General features: G+C 39.2%; 1 protein-coding gene across 1 annotated transcript in view; it reads left to right on the forward strand.

Annotated features, from left to right (window-relative positions):
• Positions 1–20,937, forward strand: part of LOC125225300 (kinesin-like protein KIF21A) — a 112,328-nt gene that overhangs the window by 1,967 nt on the left and 89,424 nt on the right. The window contains 1 exon segment of the mRNA XM_048128943.1: positions 169–222. Within this exon segment, the coding sequence (XP_047984900.1) occupies positions 185–222 (38 nt within the window). The 5' untranslated portion in view covers positions 169–184.

Consider the following 20,937-nt stretch of genomic DNA (forward strand, 5'->3'; position numbering starts at 1 on the left):
ACACTACTACTATTGACTAGAATTATCTTAACCTGACTCTGTCATAGTTTTAAGACTCACAACACAACATCAAGCTTTGCTTAGTTTGTTACTAGGTTGATCTGTGTAAGGTGTCCACCAATGTTTTATTTATTATATGAATAAATGTGAAGTTTTATTGTTTTACAGGTTGACTGATGCAGCCATGTCCAGTGACGAGTCAAGCGTGCGTGTTGCAGTCAGGTAATTGTCAGATTCCTATATCTAACTATCTATTTAGCCTTTTCTTCTGAATGTGGTCTAGTGTTTATGATTGTTTGTTTAGATGAAGTCGCGTAGTTCAAATTCCTATAATAACCACAAAATTAAAATTTTGAAAAAACCCCCAACCGCAACATAGTGGACCGATTTTCATGAAACATGTCTAAGAACACTCTCGACTAACTCAGCTTTCAAACAAAAAAAACTAAATCGAAATTGGTTCATCCGTTCAGGAGCTACGATGCCACAGACAAACACACACACAGACAGACAGACAGACGGACACGTCAAACTTATAACACCCCGTCGTTTTTGCGTTGGGGGTTAAAAATATGTTTCAATATTTTCAGTCTTAATTACTACATATCATTTCTGGACATCCATCATCATCATGCTAAGCAGAGTATGTGAATATTTTAATAAAACTGGATTGCTTATTATGAAATAACTTCAACTTTACGTTTTTGCAAAAGTAATAAATGAATATTCTTTAAATATCCCTAAAATAATACCCTCCCCATGTGGATACAGACTAATTTTACCACCCCCTTTCAATCTGTGGGTGTTGTCAGCTGTGGGATTCGAATTCAATTATGGGCAATCGGCTAGCAATATGTTACTGCACTAAGTATCACAGTTTCGGATTCTTTCCACCCTGCTAAAAGTGACAATGAAGCATGAGCACTCCCATGTGCTCTGCCTACCCCTTCCGGTAATTCAAGCGTGAATTTAAGTATGTATGTAAAATAATACGTAAAGTAACTTAGACGCAAGAACCGCCAGGACAGAGCCTTGACACAAAGACCTGACCCTAATGACAATGGTTGACTTTTTCAATGGCAAATGGAATTTCCACCGAATCACCTCACCAATTTTCATCGTTACGACTACAATGGAAAGAATACAGGGTTAGAGTAGGCAATAATGGATGTAACGTCTATTGATGTCTTATTCTTTGACTAGTCATTTTACATACCTATGAATAGCGAAATAAGAGTTTATATTTTGTAGTACTTTATACTTAATTTCTAATGCGCGAATTGTTTTAAGCTTATAGTTTCTACTAACCCTTATAGTTTCGCCATGTCTTGTCCGTCTGTCCGTCCGTCCGTCCGCGGATATTCTCAGTAACCGTTAGCACTAGTAAGCTGAAATTTGGTACCAATATGTATATATCAATCACGCCGACAAAGTGGTAAAATAAAAAGTGGGGAAAAATGTTTTGTTAGAGTACCCCCTTCCCCCCACGTGTAAAGTGGGGACTGATTTTTTTTTCATTCCAACCCCAACGAGTGATGTATTGTTGGATAGGTATTTAAAAATGAATAAGGGTTTACTAAAATCGTTTTTTGATAATATTAATATTTTCGGAAATAATCGCTCCTAAAGGAAAAAACAGTGTGTCCCCCCTCTAACTTTTAAACCATATGTTTAAAAAATATGAAAAAAATCACAAAAGTAGAACTTTATAAAGACTTTCTAGGAAAATTGTTTTGAACTTGATAGGTTCAGTAGTTTTTGAGAAAAATACGGAAAACTACGGAACCCTACACTGAGCGTGGCCCGACACGCTCTTGGCCGGTTTTTTAAGTTTACTAACAAATCTATGGGATTATGCCTGATTTTTTAGGGTTCCGTAGCCAAAATGGCAAAAACGGAACCCTTATAGTTTCGTCATGTCCGTCTGTCCGTCTGTCCGTCTGTCCGTCTGTCACAGCCGATTTACTCGGAAACTATAAGTACTACAGTGATGAAATTTGATGGGAATATGTGTTGTATGAACCGCTACAAAATTATGACACTAAATAGTAAAAAAAAGAATTGGGGGTGGGGCCCCCCATACATGTAACTGAGGGATGAAAATTTTTTTTTCGATGTACATACCCGTGTGGGGTATCAATGGAAAGGTCTTTTAAAATGATATAAAGTTTTCTAAAAAACATTTTTCTTAAAGTGAACGGTTTTTGAGATATCAGCTCTCAAAGTCGTAAAAAGTATGTCCCCCCTCTATTTTTATAACTACGGGGTATAAAATTCTAAAAAAAATAGAGGTGATGCATGCTAATTAACTCTTTCAACGATTTTTGGTTTGATCAAAGTATCTCTTATAGTTTTTGAGATAGGTTGATTTAACTGTAATTTTGGTTAAGTTATTGGTTTATTATATTTGCTGCTACGGAACCCTTTGTGCGCGAGCCCGACTCGCACTTGGCCGGTTTTTTTTCATTCATTAAACTATGGCATTTGATATTGTTTCGAATTCAAAACACAGTTAAAGGTGCGTTTAAACGGCGCGTGTTAGCACGATCTTACGCGAGCCGAGCCGTCCGTGTAGATGCGGCTCGGCTCAATACGAACGCGAGCCTGTGCGTTTACACGGCGCGAGGTAGCACGATCCTACGCGAGCCGAGCCGTCCGTGTAGATACGAACGAAAGCCTATTATATTGTTGCGATTTTTGTGACCGAGATGTTTTGGGTTCCATATTGATGGTTCCTCTTCATATAATTAAATAAAGCTTTGAATCATATCATTGCTCCACTCCATAATTCGAACACATGAAAACGCCGATAAATAAATTTATAGTTTAAAAAACTCTAGAAAAACACACTTTTATAAATGCACGTAAAAGCCAAAAATAAATTATGGATCGTTCAAGTTGTCTCTATTTCTGGGATGAAGAGTAAACTATGTGCTTTTTTATAATATTTGATTGTAAAAGCGTGGGGCGCTGCAGTCGTGCTGCAAGTCCAGTTAGCGCGCCAATCTGTGTAAACTGCTTCTCGTAATATAGTTTAACTTGATTTCTCAGCAAGTTATACAAAAAGATTTTCCTGTTACAGCGCCCCACGCTTTTACAATCAAATATTATAATTAAAAGCACAGAGTTTACTCTTCATCCCAGAAATAGAGACAACTTGAACGATCCATAATTTATTTTTGGCTTTTACGTGCATTTATAAAAGCGTGTTTTTCTAGAGTTTTTTAAACTATAAATTTATTTTATACTTTTTAGTCGTTAATAATGAAATATCTTTAAAATTTAAACATAAATTTATTCCAAGTAGGCGAATTTCGCAAGCCATTTGTGGCTAACACGTATTGCTACTTAATAATAATTAATACCACCTGATGTATAGGTACCAAACTTATCGCAATAAAGTTTTTCATTGATTCATTTAATTTTTATTTCAATTTCTATTTTATTGAGCCCACATTCTCTCCATCTCCGCCAGTGTGTCTGTATTGCATGGTGTTTTACCTTTCAGCTTTAGAACAATCTAGCTCTTCTATCTGGAGAGCACTAAGTAATTTTACTCTACTCAGGGCCACATGAGCCTGTCCAACCGCAAAAGTAAGGGACCCTAAATACACCACTGCGTAGTGCCTTGCATCTTGTGCACGGTATTTATATTTATTTGAAGATTAATGCAATACGGAACTTAAGGATTTCATCTTACTCTGTAAGAGGATAGAGACAAAGGGTTGAATTTTCTCAGTCACACTCTAGTATATTTACGTTGGGTTGAACCTGGATATGGAACGTGGACGCGACATTTTGCTAAGCAACTAAAAGACTGATAGTGGCTCTGGGAACTGTAGACCTTCGCGACATGCTTAGCAGTAGCGTGGCGTGAAATTTTTCGTTGATAAAGCCACCCCCCCACCCCCCACCTTATTTTCGCTCTTAAGGGTCGCAAGAAAACCCACACCCACCTTTTTTATATACTACGTTAATCTTTCTTTTTTTCGGGGGCCGAGCCCCCCTTTATTTACTCTTAAGGGTCACAAGAAAACCCTAACCCAACTTATTTTTAATATTACGTTGATCTTTCTTTTATGCGGGGGGCTTCGCCCCCCGAGCCCCTCTTACTTTTGCTCTTAAGGGTCACAAGAAAACCCTTAACCAACTTATTTTAAATACTACGTTGATATTTATTTAGGCAATCATGGTCGCACGATAAATGATAAAACAGCAGGCCGTCCCTATCGATGCCCGATGTTTTATCGTTTATTGCGCGACCATGATTGCCTGGCTGGGCTGCATATTTAAGGGTCACAAAAAAGACCCTAACCTGACTTAGTTTAGATATACTGATTCGGTCTTTCCTTTTTCCGCTCATAAGGGTCGCAAGAAAACCCTAACCTAGCTTAGGCCTCGCTTCGCTTCGGTCAATAATAGGTTTGTTATAACGTTGAAAACGTAACGTTCGAAGTTCATTACGTGGCCTTTCTCACAAGCGCAAACAGAACTATGATACGATATGCCATCATGGAATGCCAGTGCCTATCTTCGGGCTTCATTATCAGACCTTGAAACCTAATCGTGGTCAAAGTTCATTATAAGACTTTTCTAAGAAACCCAAAAACAGCTATGATAAGAAGTTCCATCATGTAGTTCCAGTTCATATCTTCCGGCTCCAACATCAGACCTTGAAACCTAATCGTAGTCAAAGTTCATTACAATACTTTTCTAAGAAACCCAAAAACAGCTTTGACACGATGTTCCATCATGTAGTTCCAGTTCATATCTTCCGGCTCCATCATCAGACTTTGAAACCTAATCGTAGTCAAAGTTTATTACAAGACTTTTCTAAGAAACCGAAAAACAGCTTTCATACGATGTTCCATCATGTAGTTCCAGTTCATATCTTCCGGCTCCATCATCAGACTTTGAAACCTAATCGTAGTCAAAGTTCATTACAAGACTTTTCTAAGAAACCCAAAAACAGCTATGATACGATGTTCCATCATGTAGTTCCAGTTCATATCTTCCGGCTCCATCATCAGACTTTGAAACCTAATCTTAGTCAAAGTTCATTACAAGACTTTTCTAAGAAACCCAAAAACAGCTATGATACGATGTTCCATCATGTAGTTCCAGTTCATATTTTCCGGCTCCATCATCAGATCAGTTCAACAGTACCATATTATTGCATTGTCATCAGGAACTGCATACAGCTGCCAATTTTCATTACGCTACGATCCTTGGAAGATGGTTAAATTAGCCTCCGTAGATTCCATTACATAGTTAGTTACATACACGACGACCTAATAAAAGCGTGTTAAAAACTTAAAACTCGACTTCCGTCGTCGCGCGCTTTGTACCATCTGTTTAGACGGCGCGTATTAACACGAGCCGAGCCGAAGATGGCGCGCGCGCCTTTGATCCGTGTCGAAAAAACCGACAAGTGATGGATCGCGCGAACTTTGCCGAGCCGAGCCGAGCCGCGCCGAGCGTAGCTGTTTAAACGGCGCGTGGCGCGCCGGATCACGAGCCGAGCCAGGCTCGGCTCGCGTTATCGCGCGCCGTTTAAACGCACCTTAAAGAATCTATCGGTTTTTGTCTGAAAAAAAGTATAAATATAACCTTTAATCCATGGTTTGGTCTGTAGATATTGAAATATTTTGAAACAAAAGGTATTTCGTACACCAAGCTAAGTATTTACGTTACAAATATATTTCCAACACTTAGCTAACCCTACTTGTAAACACTTCACCAATCAATTATTATGTAAATCACAAAATATGTATGCATGTATGTAAATGTGTCATACCTGTATAAACCTTTATTTTATTTATACTAACTGACATGTGACTAATATGTCGTTGACAATAGTAACGTAATATTTCGTCTTTGACCGGTGCACGGTGTATGTTAATTTCACTTTCATAATTTATGAAGGCTATTATTAAGACATCTCTATTAGGACATTGTGTAGGCGTAGTCATAAATTGGCGACAAAATACGAAGTCCTTGTAGTCATTAGGATTAACATATCTTTTGTTGTCATGGATAAATTATAAATTATTCGATTGGTATTATTCATTTCTTAATTTTCTCAACTTGGCACTTTTTTATTTATGGCCGTTCTACTTATTTAAATAATATAATTATAATACATTTTCACCAGACCAACTGTTAAAGGCTCTCTTGATACTTGTCTTCATACAAATTTTAACTTGATGCCCAAATCTGGCTGGTAGAATGAACAATTTTGAATTATTAATCCATACTTAATATTATAAATGGGAAAGTGTGTCTGTTTGTTTGTCCGTCTTTCACGGCAAAACAGAGACAAATTGATATGATTTTTTAAGTGGAGATAGTTGAATGGATGGACTTTTTGTCTCTTTCTAACGCGAGCGAAGCTGCGGGCAAAAGCTAGTTTTAAATAAATTGATGAATTTGATTTGTCTTCATGTTTTACGGCCAATATTTTCCTCGTGTATGTGTGGTCAAAATGCAATCAATCATCAATTTACCACAATTGCGCAAGAGTGACTGAGAGGCCAATAAACTAAATAAGTCTCGTAGACTTTTTCAGGGTGTTTGGTTGGACCCTTTTAATTGGTACACTGTTCTAGATATCGGTTCAATTGGTGCACTTTTATGTAGGAAATATCTACCACAATTATTGCAAACTGTGAGCAACACACCCATTTCGTCAAAATAGATTAATACTTTAGATTTTTATAAAAGCTACTCTAACTGAAGGATGTATAACGAGGAGTACTTATATGGACCAAAAACCTGAAATGAAATGAAATGAAATATTTATTTTCCAAGTAGGCATATTACAATGCGCTTATGAACGTCAAAATCCTATTTGTACCTTACAGTGTTTGCAATTACATGTTTTTCTCTCTATCGGATGTCTGAAAATTTCACTTCAATCAACACGCGCGCGGCGCCCAAAATCCTTGATACACTGCAACCGCGGAAGCTGAATAAATATTTGCAGTGAATGCACACGGGTTGACTACTACTTGGACCGATAGTTTACGGTTTTGTGTGAACTGTTTCATTTACGAATATTTAATGAAATACATATGTGAAAGAGGTTGATTGTGTGAAAGAGGATATGAGGAAGAAAGATGTGAGTGTTGAGATGACGAAAGATAGGGGAGAATGGAAGAGGAAGCATGCGCGGATCCAGGGGGTGGAGCCTAGGCTGGCCATACAAATAGACCACGTGACCCCCCCCCCCCCCCCCCCCCCGTATGGTTAGGTTATGTACAATTGCTCTATTCCTGACTATAGGTAGGCACTCCTTGGAAATGTAGCGTCGAATCTTAAATTACCCCCGCTGGTCCCTTTAATGAATGATGAACGAAAATGAGTTACATCTCCGTCAGTTTACTTTTTTAATGAACTTTATTTGTAAATACATAAAGTTTCATTCTGAAACAAGTCAATACTGAAATGAATCGTTTTGAAAGAACTCGTCAAAAACCTTTATGCCTTATTGCACGAAGGGTCGCCTGTAGAATCGACGTTGCGTGCAGTTGATATACTGATTCGAACAAAGCATATAAGATCTCACACCGATATGCTACTAATCTGTCACTGACGTCACTGTCAAAAGTGACAGCTGTGGTATTTGTGGTTGTAACAAGGACACTTTAATCACAGAACTACACAGAACATTATCATATCGGTGTGCCATTTTACTTGAGATGACAAAAGGTGGCAATATCATTTCCGAAAATATTAATACTATCAAAAAACGATCTTAGTAAACCCTTATTCACCTATCCAACAACATATCGTTGGGGTTGGAATGAAAAAAAATATCAGCCCCCACTTTACATGTGAAAATTACTTTGTTGGCGTGATTGATATACATATTGGTACCAAATTTCAAGTGCTAACGGTTACTGAGATTATCCGCGGACGGACGGACGGACGGACGGACGGACGGACGGACGGACGGACGGACAGACAGACATGGCGAAATGTCGGAATTGAAATGTCTTTTAAACTCAAGTGTGTCCCATGCCTAAAGTCCTTAATAGTCAATATATACGAAAACTCTTTTTAATCCCCGATGCAAAAAAGACAGGGTGATATAAGTTTGAAGTGTCTGTCTGTCTGTGTGCGTGTGTTTGTCTGTGGCATCGTAGCTCCCGAACGGATGACCGATTTAGATTTCTTTTTTTTTTTGTTTAAAAGATGAGTTAGTCAGGAGTGTTCTTAGCCATTTTTGATGGAAATCGGTTCACCATGTCGGGGTTTTTTTTTAATTTAAATTTTGTTGAACCACAATTTAATATAATATTGTCTTCGGTTACCGCGATAGTTACTCATGAAATAAAACTATGGAAACGGATATGGTACGGTACATCTGATAATGGAACAAGCACAACGAAGGCTGTGAGGCATTTGTGTTGTATGGTGTTGGACATTTGCAGTTTGTTTCTTTGTCAATTTTGTGTATATTAATTGGTTATTTTTTTTTTTAACAGAGTAATGGTAAAATTTTTTGAATATTGTATAACTAGCTTTATTAATGGTGTGTGAACCCGCCTTAGAAATCTATATTATTTGTGGTCATGGTTCGTTAATATTTCTTGTAAGTGGGTAGCTTTTGCACATTTTAATTTTTCCTCAGTCACCCGTTGACCACGAACGCTGTAAAGAGTTCGAAACGTCAGGATGTATTTTAAATTCATTATACGCGATTTAATCCGTTTCCATAGTTTTATTTCACAATTTAATAATTTATAGGCAGGACTGTTCAATGTTCATACTCGTACCTTTAGTCCGTTTTCACATTATCCGATCCGATATCGGATGTCGGAAGGATTTCAATGGAAAAAATCCAAGATGGCGCCTGTAATGTATGGGATATCGGGCCGACATCCGACACCGGATCGGATAATGTGAAAACGCACTTACGTCGATATGAAACCGTCTGTGTGGGCCTATACAAACCAATTGCACTTACTGCAACACAATTGGAAAATTGCATTCGAACTGCTGGTTCATAAATACATATTAGTTCAATGGCAGTTCGTTGACCTTTGTGGAACAAGTAACTGTAATATAATATTTTAAGAGTTATGCACCATCATTGCAAAAATTTCAAAAAGTTTGTAAATGTTGTAGGACATTTTGAGGATCAAGATTTATTGTAGAGGAGAGTTTCAATCAAAATACATATGAAAAATGTGGCCAGGTAAGGTCACTCTGTCCCAGCTAGGTCAGGGCACACCTCGGACACTGGCGATCAAATATATGAAAGAGGCGCGTTCCTAGCACATAGTCTAAACTCGTGTAGGTTAACGCGTAATAAGGTTGTATGAGTGAGATATGGAAGGTCGACTGGTCGCGTTTTTGACAGGCGGTAACTGTGAGGTAACCGAGAGGGGGTGGGCGGCACTTTCAGCGGGGAGCGGGAGTGGCCATACTGTACGATAGTACTCTTTATTATACTGTGGTCAGGGGGTTAGCAATGTTAACATAAAGTTAAGATCAGTTCGATTCCAATTGGTCACTTGTATGTTTTGTGCATGATCATTTCGTAATAATTATTTGTCGTCAATTTTGAATCATGGCTTAGATATTGGTAGTTTATGAGTATTATTCCTAAACCTAAGAATCTAATCCCAAGATTTGGCGTAGGCACTAATTTTTACGAAAGTGACTGCCATCTGACCTTCCAACCCGAAGGGTTACTAGGCCTTATTGGAATTAGTCCGGTTTCCTCACGATGTTTTCCTTCACCGAAAAGCGATTGGCTAATATCAAATGACATTTCGCACATAAGTTCAGAAAAACTCATTGGTACGAGCCGGGTTCGAATTCGAACCCGCGACCTCCGGATCGAAAGTCGCACGCTACCGCTAGGCCACCAGCGCTTAAAAGCTTAGAATATGTTTTATATGTATAACGGCATGGATTATGTGTGTATAGTTGCACCTATATTTATACCTAACAGGGGAAGCCAATGACCTTTAATACCAGTCTAGCCAAATTCCTGCAATTAAGACTGCAATTTGTATCTATTAGTGTCTCAAGTTTGTCTAATTGTTATAAATGGATGTTTAAAGGTCTGACTATAATCTAATGAGGGATGAAACAAAGAAATTAATCCTTTGTATAACTGCTATTTTCAAACATTTTCAAGTTTCTGTTACCAAAAATGTGTGTCCACCAAAAATTTGACTAGCTCAAAAAGGGTGCGTAACATAATGAATACAAACTTTTGGCATATTCTCAATTTACAAACGCTCAAAAAGTATACTTTTTTTTATGTATAATGCACAAAAGGTATAATTTGTATAAGATACAAATAATATAACATACAATATACATACTACCGTATACTATTATATACATATTAACTAATTACATTTACTATATCTTTAATAATATATAAATATTAAAAAATATAACATGTCATATAAATCACAAAATTAGGTTGGGAACCCCACAGAAACGAACCCTGTCAAAAAAGTAGGTTTAGGTTAGGTTTGAACTGTGACCCCACAGAAAGGAATCTTGTCAAAAAAGTAGGTTTAGGTTAGGTTTGAACTGTGACCCCACAGAAACGAATCCTGTCAAAAAAGTAGGTTTAGGTTAGGTTTGAACTGTGACCCCACAGAAACGAATCCTGTCAAAAAAGTAGGTTTAGGTTAGGTTTGAACTGTGACCCCACAGAAACTAATCCTGTCACAATAGTAAGTTTAGGTTAGGTTTGAACTGTGACCCCACAGAAACGAATCCTGTCAAAAAAGTAGGTTTAGGTTAGGTTTGAACTGTGACCCCACAGAAACGAATCCTGTCATAAAAGTAGGTTTAGGTTAGGTTTGAACTGTGACCCCACAGAAACGAATCCTGTCAAAAAAGTAGGTTTAGGTTAGGTTTGAACTGTGACCCCACAGAAACGAATCCTGTCAAAAAAGTAGGTTTAGGTTAGGTTTGAACTGTGACCCCCACAGAAACTAATCCTGTCACAATAGTAGGTTTAGGTTAGGTTTGAATTGTGACCCCACAGAAACGAATCCTGTCAAAAGAGCGAGGAGCGAGAGAGAGAAAACAGCAGGCGCTTATATCACCTGTATGGTATTCGTTTTGTATATTCTATTACTTCAACGTTATACCACATTATACTTATAGGAAACAATATTATATGTAACAAACATTATATAATTTGAACTTATGCTTTCTAAAATTATATATAACAGCAATTATACTAATTGAACTTTATACCATACAAAATTATACAAATTGAAATTATACCTTCTACCGAATATACCATACGTTTGTATACGTTCTATTACTTACCCCTCAAAAATTACCCCGCGTGAATTGAACCGCGAAAATCCACCTGTACAGTCAACCGATTGGAACACAAGGCCACTCTACAACCATGTCAAAATGACAAGCAGTAAGAGATTTCTTACAATCTGATTTATAACGTCACTATGGCATAGTTCTACAGTGGCCTGGGGTTCCAATTGGTTGGCTGTACACTGTCCGCGCACGTCACGTGGTTTAATAAATTATTATGAATTAAGTATAAGTTTCCCATCAAAACTTTTACTAACCAATAACGTTTTTTTTAATACACCAAAATCGCAGTGTTACCTATTTGTATGTACAGTCAACCAGTTGGAACCCTAGGCCACTCTACAACCATGTCAAAATGACAAACAGTAAGAGATTTCTTACAATCTGGTTTATAACGTCACTATGACATAGTTCTACAGTGGCCTAGGTTCCAATTGGTTGACTATACAAAAGTAGTGCAATCGCAGCCTCCTCAAAGCTGGATCACGTCACTGTTGAACACGGGCGTTTATGGCCGTATAACGCTATTACCGTAACGAACTGACGCAATAAAGACAATCTTAGAGGACAGTGTGAATTACATTAGGCTCGTTCATTTAGTTTGTGTCTATTTATAATGCTCTTATGCTTCTCCACGAAACACATTTCCCACCATCACAACATACAGGATTGTTTATGCGCAGTATTGCGATACAGCGAGGAAATGTCGCCTGTATCCTTGGTTCAATGCCTCAAGGGCATGTTTTAGTAGTTTAGTCTGTTTCTTATTTAATTATGTAAATATGTTCATGTACCTAAATGAATTACTCTGAATTCATTATTTTGACGGCTAGCGGCTTTAATGGTGCGCGAACACGGGCGACAAAGTTGCTCGGCGAATTAGTTATTTGTATGAAAAGTTGCGTCGCTTCATGAGCGCACTTTCATACTAGCCCATGGTCGCGACAAAAAAATCGCTTCGGAAAGTCGCCGGTGGGCGCACTCTCTAACTAGACAACATGTATGTAAGGTAAGGTAACAACAAGAATTTCGCCTGAAATTCTGAAATTCGAGCGATGGTTTGCGAAATTCTTTCACACAATAGGACTAACTCCTTAGTGAGCAGAAAAGTTAAATTAAAATATAATACTGGATCTTTACATTTCTCTCATACCGATTGCTAAGCATTTTTTCTTCATTGTTAAAATTTTCTGCAAACTTGTTTCATAATTTCTACATAAGAATTCCCAGCAACTCGTTAAGCTTGACATTCTAAATTTACTGCCCTAGTTCTACATACTAAGATAACTGACATTTACTTCCGCAAGTGCTTCTCGTCTCGTTATGTATGGCTAATTATAAAATACTGCTCATTCCTTTTGCGATTTCTTAGCTAAGCGCGCCCGGCGGCCGCTCGAGCGAAGACAAATGCAGTAGGAACATTCCAGAAGTTTGTTGATCAAGACAATCCTTAAATCCAGTACTTACCATCTACCTACAGTCCAACAGTATAGTGTTACTACTTAGTACTTATAATCAAACGGTAATATGAGAATTACATTTTTGCAACATTTGAAATCGACTTATTTAAGAATATATATTATTCATATGTTGACATATTTTCGTCTCTCGTCGGCATGCTTTGAAATTTAGGGTTTCACCTGCTCAATTTTCTATTTTGCGTGAACCGCTCACTTTAACGGTGGAATGTATATCTTTCAAAGAATTGGGTACACCAGTTTATATTAACGTTATCAATAAATCAAAGGCACTACATGTATCCCACCACTAATACTATTATCTACGCTTCATTACTGCATTTGAAGCTTCTCAGAGTTGAGCAAAATAAATAGCTGGACATCAAAGCACTATTAACGGTTTTGATACCTAAATAGATCAAATGCTTTATGAATTCTCTTCGGTTCGCTTAGCTTACGTAGCGAAACCTTATCAAGCTTCTCACAAAGCAAATTTGCTCTTAACAATTTTATTACCATACACTTAGCACCTAAAATTTATGGCTCTTTACATTTTGGTAGCTTTCTTCCCAACAGCATCGTCAATATTGGACACTAAGTTTCAACTGTTCGGGCTATTATTTTGCGCGATTCGCCACGCACTTCTCATTTTAACTGTTCCAAGGAATTGGACATAATTACCTACCAGTTAATAAATCAAATCCCCAGCCTCAGAAATATCCCAACACCTCTATTATTCTCAACGCTTCGTCGCAAGTGGCAACCTTTTGAGCTGCGTAAAGGAAAATAGCTCAACTTCAAAGGCACACGTTAGGTTCGCTTTGACGGCTCGCGAATTTCCGCAATTAGCGTGGATCTGCACATTCGTCTTTGGTGAACCCGGAAATCATAGAAAGCTTCTCACAAAGCAAATTTGCTCTTAACAATTTTATTACCATACACTTAGCACCTAAAATTTATGGCTCTTTACATTTTGGTAGCTTTCTTCCCAACAGCATCGTCAATATTGGACACTAAGTTTCAACTGTTCGGGCTATTATTTTGCGCGATTCGCCACGCACTTCTCATTTTAACTGTTCCAAGGAATTGGACATAATTACCTACCAGTTAATAAATCAAATCCCCAGCCTCAGAAATATCCCAACACCTCTATTATTCTCAACGCTTCGTCGCAAGTGGCAACCTTTTGAGCTGCGTAAAGGAAAATAGCTCAACTTCAAAGGCACACGTTAGGTTCGCTTTGACGGCTCGCGAATTTCCGCAATTAGCGTGGATCTGCACATTCGTCTTTGGTGAGCCCGGAAATCATAGAACAAACTTTGCAATCACTCGTACTTACTTTTTTTCATTGTTTTCTTAGTTGTAGCATTCAGATCTCTATGTAGATACAGGAGTACAAGTTTAGCATAGTTTTTTGCCATGCTGTTCCTTGATACCTTGGAGGACACTAAACCTTGTCCCATTGTTCTTTCTATTGCGTTTGGTTTGGAGTAATGTCCAGTAAGATGTTAATTTTGCTCTATTACATACTGAAAGCCGTGTTTTAAAGAATTTTGTCGGATATCTAAGAACATCTCATATCGTCATGTAATCGTGAAGACTATGCACCTAATCTTTCCAAAAATGTCATTGTCCAAACATTTGGAGATGTGCCATTTCAAACGAAAAACTCATACTTATGTGATTTTGTGAGTTGTTGAATGCTGTGAGACTGTAATACCTACACACCAAAATTATTATTCAGAAGGATAATTCCTAATTCACATATTCCTACACCTCTGTTAAAACTCGCCGTCAGACGGGATGGCACCAACAATACGCGACCCGAATGCCGCGCGCCGCATAACAACGTATTTCCTTTCATAGGTCCGATTCCATTTGCATAACCATCGCGCCGCTCAGGTAATCTATCGCTATAACAATCGGTGTCTGCAGTCAGCTTGTTATGACACCGTTTCTGGAAATGGGAATGGAAGAGGATACGAGTGCACCAGAAATTTATTGGGATATAAATGCATTAGTGTAAGGCCTGTGTGTACGCTCATATTGGGCGTGCAGGGGGTGAGGAGTGCGGCGTGCATGTCAAACAATTGAAGCTCATACAAGTGTCCTGAGTCGACACTGCATAGGGTGGACGCACGCTTTCCCGCCCCGCTGCACGCTCCGCCGAATGCTGCGCTCTGAGCGTCGACTCACGTCTTACCTTACGTTTAGGAATAGTGTGACGAGCGCATACTTAGTCTGTTTGTTTTAGAGACTGTTTCGGCAGCTGTTATAAAAACTCCTGTCATGAAGATTGTCCTATTCACCCCCGAATAAGAAGTATGTTGATAAGTGATGGCATTTTATCTCCCCACACCGGATAGGACAACTTCAGATTCGAACAATCGACCAAAAGCACTTATCACCAAAAAAGTGCTGTTGGTCAATTGTTCGAATTGAAAAGTGTTTCCATCTAGGTTGTAAGTATTTACCGACACTTATCGATATCTTATTTAAGTGTTAACCCCTCCAACGCCTTGTCCCATATCTGTCAAAGACAATTTGGATTTTAATTAACAAATCATCAAATATTTGTTCCTGAGTCATGGACGTTTTCTATGTATATAAGTATTTATATATTATATTATATATATCGTTGTCTGAGTACCCACAACACAAACCTTCTTGAATTCAGTCATTTTTTTTGCACTCTAGGGGTTAAAGTACCTAGGTAATTAAACTAATAATTAACTACGTTGAATTTACAAATATGTTTCTTTCTCACCGTCTGGTTTGTTCAGTTCAGATTACATAGCATTTGAACTACTTGCATCAAACGCACATCAAACGTCTTGATTGTTCAATATTCTCACTGCAGCCGTAATCTTGCCGCCATAGCTGTCAGTTCAACCTTACTTGGCGTGACAATGTAGCCGTTCAGTTCGTAACGTCATATGCCTGTAAATGGTAACCATGCGTTTGGTTCGGAAATCTTCTAATAGAGACGGATTAACATCGTATTTCACAGAATCCATGTACGAAAACTAACCAATCATTGGCCGTCAGACATCTAATGTGTGAATGTGACACCCTCGCTAGACAAAGAGTGAAGAACTTTTTTGCAGATTACCTGATGCCAAAGGACTTCAGAGAGCTACCAATGAGCCTCATCATCCGATACGTGGAGATGGTCGAGAAGCTCCTGAACAGCTGAAGGATCTTAGGATCTCAGGGGGTAATTGCACAAAAGATCCCGATGGGTCGATGTATATCCGTAAGGGCCCCCGCAGTTTTAAGATAAGATAAGAACCAATTAATTAATCAATCAAAATATTTAACTCCAAACTAAAATATATACAAAAGTTATGATCCCGGCCTCAGCATACTGATGCTGACCCGGAAGTCAGCGCTGATCTTCATCTTCAGACCATTTGTGAGTTGTGAGACCAGACCACGGTCGCAACCGCGCGGAATTGAGATGAAACCTCTGTAAATATCACAAGCTTTGTACTACTCATAGAACGATAAGCTTATAAGAGAAAATCATAAAGCACCTAAAGTTACTTCAAAAGTAGAACCTACGACCAAACTCGCAGCCTTGTATATTTTCCGAGAATGTCATTAGTCAGCAATGTGGACAAATTAGGAACAAACCTTCCGTCCCACACGGGTATTCTTTAACGAATTCTTCGATGACTTTTGTCGCGTGTGTCTAATGCTCTTAACCAGGCATGTGTCATTTCATTTATGCTCATGCTCATTACTTTATACCTACTGTGACTAATTTTACACCTAACCTGCTCGCTTATGTTTTAATGCTCTTTCTTTATTTCGTTTTATTCCTACTATGACTAACTAACCTAACCTGCCTGAATCTTTAATTCTCTTTCTTAATGTATGTTCAAATTTTGTATTGAACTGAAATCGGAAAAAATACCTCCTCTTTTTCTAATGAGCTTTTATATTGTGAGGCGTCATAGTAGGCACAGCCAGTCAATTAATGAGCACCTCAAATAACTAAATAAATATTAATTAAATAAATAAATATTGGGGGACATCTTACACAGATCAACTAATAACAAATGCGAATATATTTTGTTGCTCAAACCGACAGTAACCTATGATAATTAAATCACACAAAAAGTAAGACTGGGCCATAGGTATTTACTATCATTTTACAGAGACGAAGTCACTGACAGAAGCTAGTGACCTAAAAGTATCAATAAACTACCTGTATAACTTTTATAATTACCTGTCTTTCACTCCCACAAACAAGCATTATTAGACCCATACATCAACAACTACTCAGTCAACCTAATAGCAACGAAATAAAGTTGAATACCAAGTTGTTCCACATGTGGCCTTTCAGATGTGGAGTACCGTTTGACCTACGTTTTTAATATTACATTAGACACGTGGGAAGGTAATATCGATTCCGTCTGTCATCCTTCGTCCTATTTCGTCAACACCTAGAATTATTAATGAGCACTAGTTTCCCAACCGAATAACCTAGATGTCTGTCTGTCCTTGAGTCAGTAGAATTTCTACAATTCCTAGTATTGCTTAGTAATTTTGTTTGAATATTGTTTTTCTGTTTGAATATTTGTATGGGAGACTATAACGCTCAGATAGGAAAGGGCAACCGAGGCATAGAACCATGGATGGGGAAACATGCACTAGGGACGAGAACCGAAAACGGTAACATGCTTGTGGACTTCTGTTGTGAACATGATCTGGTCCTCGGAGGTTCAATTTTCCCACATAAGAATTGTCACAAAGTGTCTTGGATCTCCCCAGATAGAAGAACGGAGAATCAAATAGACCACATCATGATTAGTAGGAAATGGAGACATTCACTATTAGATGTGCGCAATAGAAGAGGAGCAGATGTAAATAGTGACCACCACCTTATTGTAGCCAAAGTACGCTTGAAGATAGCAAAGGTTCAAAACAAAGCAACCACGTCATCTCGCCGATTTGATGTCTCAAAACTGCAAGACATGGTAACTAAACAGAGTTTTAGCACGGAAGTCCACAATTGTTACAGCTCTCAGAAGGATGTAGGAATGGCTGTGGAAGACCACTGGGAACTGGTAAAAAACACCTTTCAGAAATGCTGTAATAAGTTCCTGGGATACCAAAGTCTCGAGAAAAAGGATTGGATGTCTAAGGAGACATGGGACAAAATAACACACCGAAGATCCATCAAAGAGGAGCTAAACGCTGCAAAAGATCTAAGTGCCAAAGAAGCCTTAGCCTACGTGTACTTCCTTTGTGAGAGCGACATAAAGCGCAGTGTTAAAAGGGACAAGCGTAGAAGAGCAGCATCAATTGCCCGAAAAGCTGAAGTGGCGGCACATACCGGGAACACTAAGGAACTGTACCGGGCCGGTAGAGAGCTGTGCAATAAGAAAGTGGTGCCACGACCTATAGTAGACAATGCTGGGAAGTTGCTTGTAACGCTTGAGGAGCAAATGTGTAGATGGCACGAGCATTTCACGGAAGTCTTCCGTACTCTGGGTGATGAACCTGACGAGGATGAGAGCGACCCACTTGAAGCAGTGGAGGTACTAGATATAAAAGTGGACCCTCCAGATGTCGACGAAATCTACTGCGCTATAAAAAGCTTGAAGAGTGGAAAGGCGCCCGGAAATGATTATATCCCAGTAGAAGCACTGAAAAGTAACCCGATGGCAATGGCGGGTGTACTACGCCCCCTGTTTACTGATATCTGGGAAACAGCAACAGTGCCGGAAAGTTGGAAAGAGGGGATAATCATTAAGCTACCCAAGAAGGGGAACCTGTCGCACTGCTCCAACTGGCGCGGAATAAACTTGCTGCCTGTATGCACCAAGGTTTTGTGTAGGGTGCTGCTGAACAGAATGTCGGCCGCTGTCGATCACCGACTCAGAGACGAACAAAGTGGATTCAGGGCGGGAAGGTCGTGTAAGGATCAAATCAACGTCCTGCGCATGATCTTGGAGCAATGCCACGAGATGAAAAGTGAGCTGCATGTTCTGTTCGTGGATTTCGAAAAAGCTTTCGACAGGGTAAAGTGGAGAAGCATATGGCGAATCTTGAAGCAAAGGGGAATACCAGTCAAGGTCATAGATATAATTAAGTGCCTTTATGAGGGATCCACTTGCCGAATAATGCACAAGGGCCAATTGTCAGAACCGATACCCGTCACTGCTGGAGTGAAGCAGGGTTGTTTGTTGTCGCCATTGCTGTTCCTGATAGTCTTGGACGAAGTTATGCGCAAGGTTACCAACCGTGGGGAAAGAGGACTTCCCTGGGTTGGCGGCAAAACCCTTGAAGATATCGACTTTGCCGACGATCTGTGCTTGCTCGCCACAACACGGAACCACCTGCAGTCGAAGACCAACGATCTGGCCCATATAGCAGCGAAAGAAGGGTTACGTATCAACCGGCATAAAACCAAAGCGATGCGCCTGCACGCACCGAATGCAACGCCAATTTTAATAGACGGGGAGCCGGTTGAACAAGTAGCCAAGTTCACATATCTGGGAAGTGTTATGGACCCACTGGGAGGTGCGGAAGCGGATGTCGAAGCTCGAATTAATAAAGCCCGTGCCGCATATGCGCTAATGAAACCCGTGTGGACTTCTACAGTCATCATTTGAGCTGTCAAGTTGACTCTGTGACCAGCTGATTTCAAATATTGAAATTTAATTATATTTTTAGCTTTAAAGAGGACTTCTACTCATTGTTAGTTAATTTAAGTAGTAAAGTATTATCAGTGATACAGTTTTGGTGAAATTGACAACGTTACACCGAGTATTTATTGGACTTTGAGGCAGGACTACCCAACTGTCAACGAGTGATCGCAGCCGTTGGAATCTGCGTTTGAAACGGGGAGAGTATTCCGTTTTATTTATCATTTATTTCTACACTCAAACAAAGCTCATTGCTGCGGCCGTGAGCAACGTCAAACAAACAACATTGGCACCGTGCAGTTTCCCTTTGCTTGACGAACTAGTGGAAGCACAAGACGAGACAAGACACATTCGCCACAGACACTGCCGACTACTGACACACTGCACACTATTCATTCCTACAGCTCTCATCTCTGTCGTCATCTTGGCAAATCTTTCAATCTCTGTTGAGATAAGTACTCATCCTTTTTTATTACATCTTTCAGAAAGCCAGACGAGTGACAATGGACACCAATATTGCGACCGAAACTCGCAAGGCAACGGCACGACAACTAGAGATGCAGCTAAAAACAACAGCACAGGACCTACAAGAGTCGAGGGCCTTGTCGAAGCAGTTGTTGGAGGAAAGGGAGGAAAGCGAAGTGGAGCTCCAGAAAGTAATCAACAAAAACTCAGAATTGAAAAGGGAGCTGGCGGACAATGATGTGCAGCTGACTGATGCCCGCGGAGAAGTGGACCGTTTGCAAGGCACAATAGACACCTTCAACCAGTGCGCTTCGACACATGAAGTGGCCTTGGCCCGCATCTCACAGTTAGAAGAAGAACTGGGTGCGGCTAATGAGGAACTTAATTTGTTTAGGAAAGAGCGGGAGCACTATGATGCTTCGCAGTTACAGAATGTGTACCAAGAGTTGGTAAGCGGTGAAACACAATTGAGTAGGGACTCCAAACACATAGTATTCTTTAATAGTAGTAATAAGTTAAAAAAGTACATTAAGATTAATAGGTATATTAGGAGAACCCAAAAGCTGATCAAAGGCCAGGCATGTATTAAAAAATATAGTAAATTAAAACATACATTAACAGTTATGAAAAATAGGGTTCAAGACTGTCATTCAGAGCTGGAAGTCAAGGAATCAAATTTTCTGAAATTAAATGCCGACATTAACAGGCTGAATGATGAGCTTTTGGCAGTATCCACCATGTATGAGACTACTAAAAAACAAGTTGAGGAGCACATACAGGCTTTTAATAAATTGCTGCTAGAAAATAGAGATTTGGAGGAGCGGTGTAAGGCATTATTAAATGGAAAACATTGTAATTGTGGCCAAATGCCACCAGCAAAGATTATTCAAGCCGATGTGGCCCACGACACAACTAGGCATGCGGCAGTAGTTAAACAGCCCCTAGAGCAGTCAGTAAGACTGTTGTTTTTTCAGATCAGATTGGGTTAGGAATGGGCCCATTATTAAGCTACCAGTTAGAGCAACAAGTGACAAATT

Source organism: Leguminivora glycinivorella, chromosome 4 (assembly GCF_023078275.1).
Source record: "Leguminivora glycinivorella isolate SPB_JAAS2020 chromosome 4, LegGlyc_1.1, whole genome shotgun sequence".
Taxonomy (NCBI): Eukaryota; Metazoa; Arthropoda; class Insecta; order Lepidoptera; family Tortricidae; genus Leguminivora; species Leguminivora glycinivorella.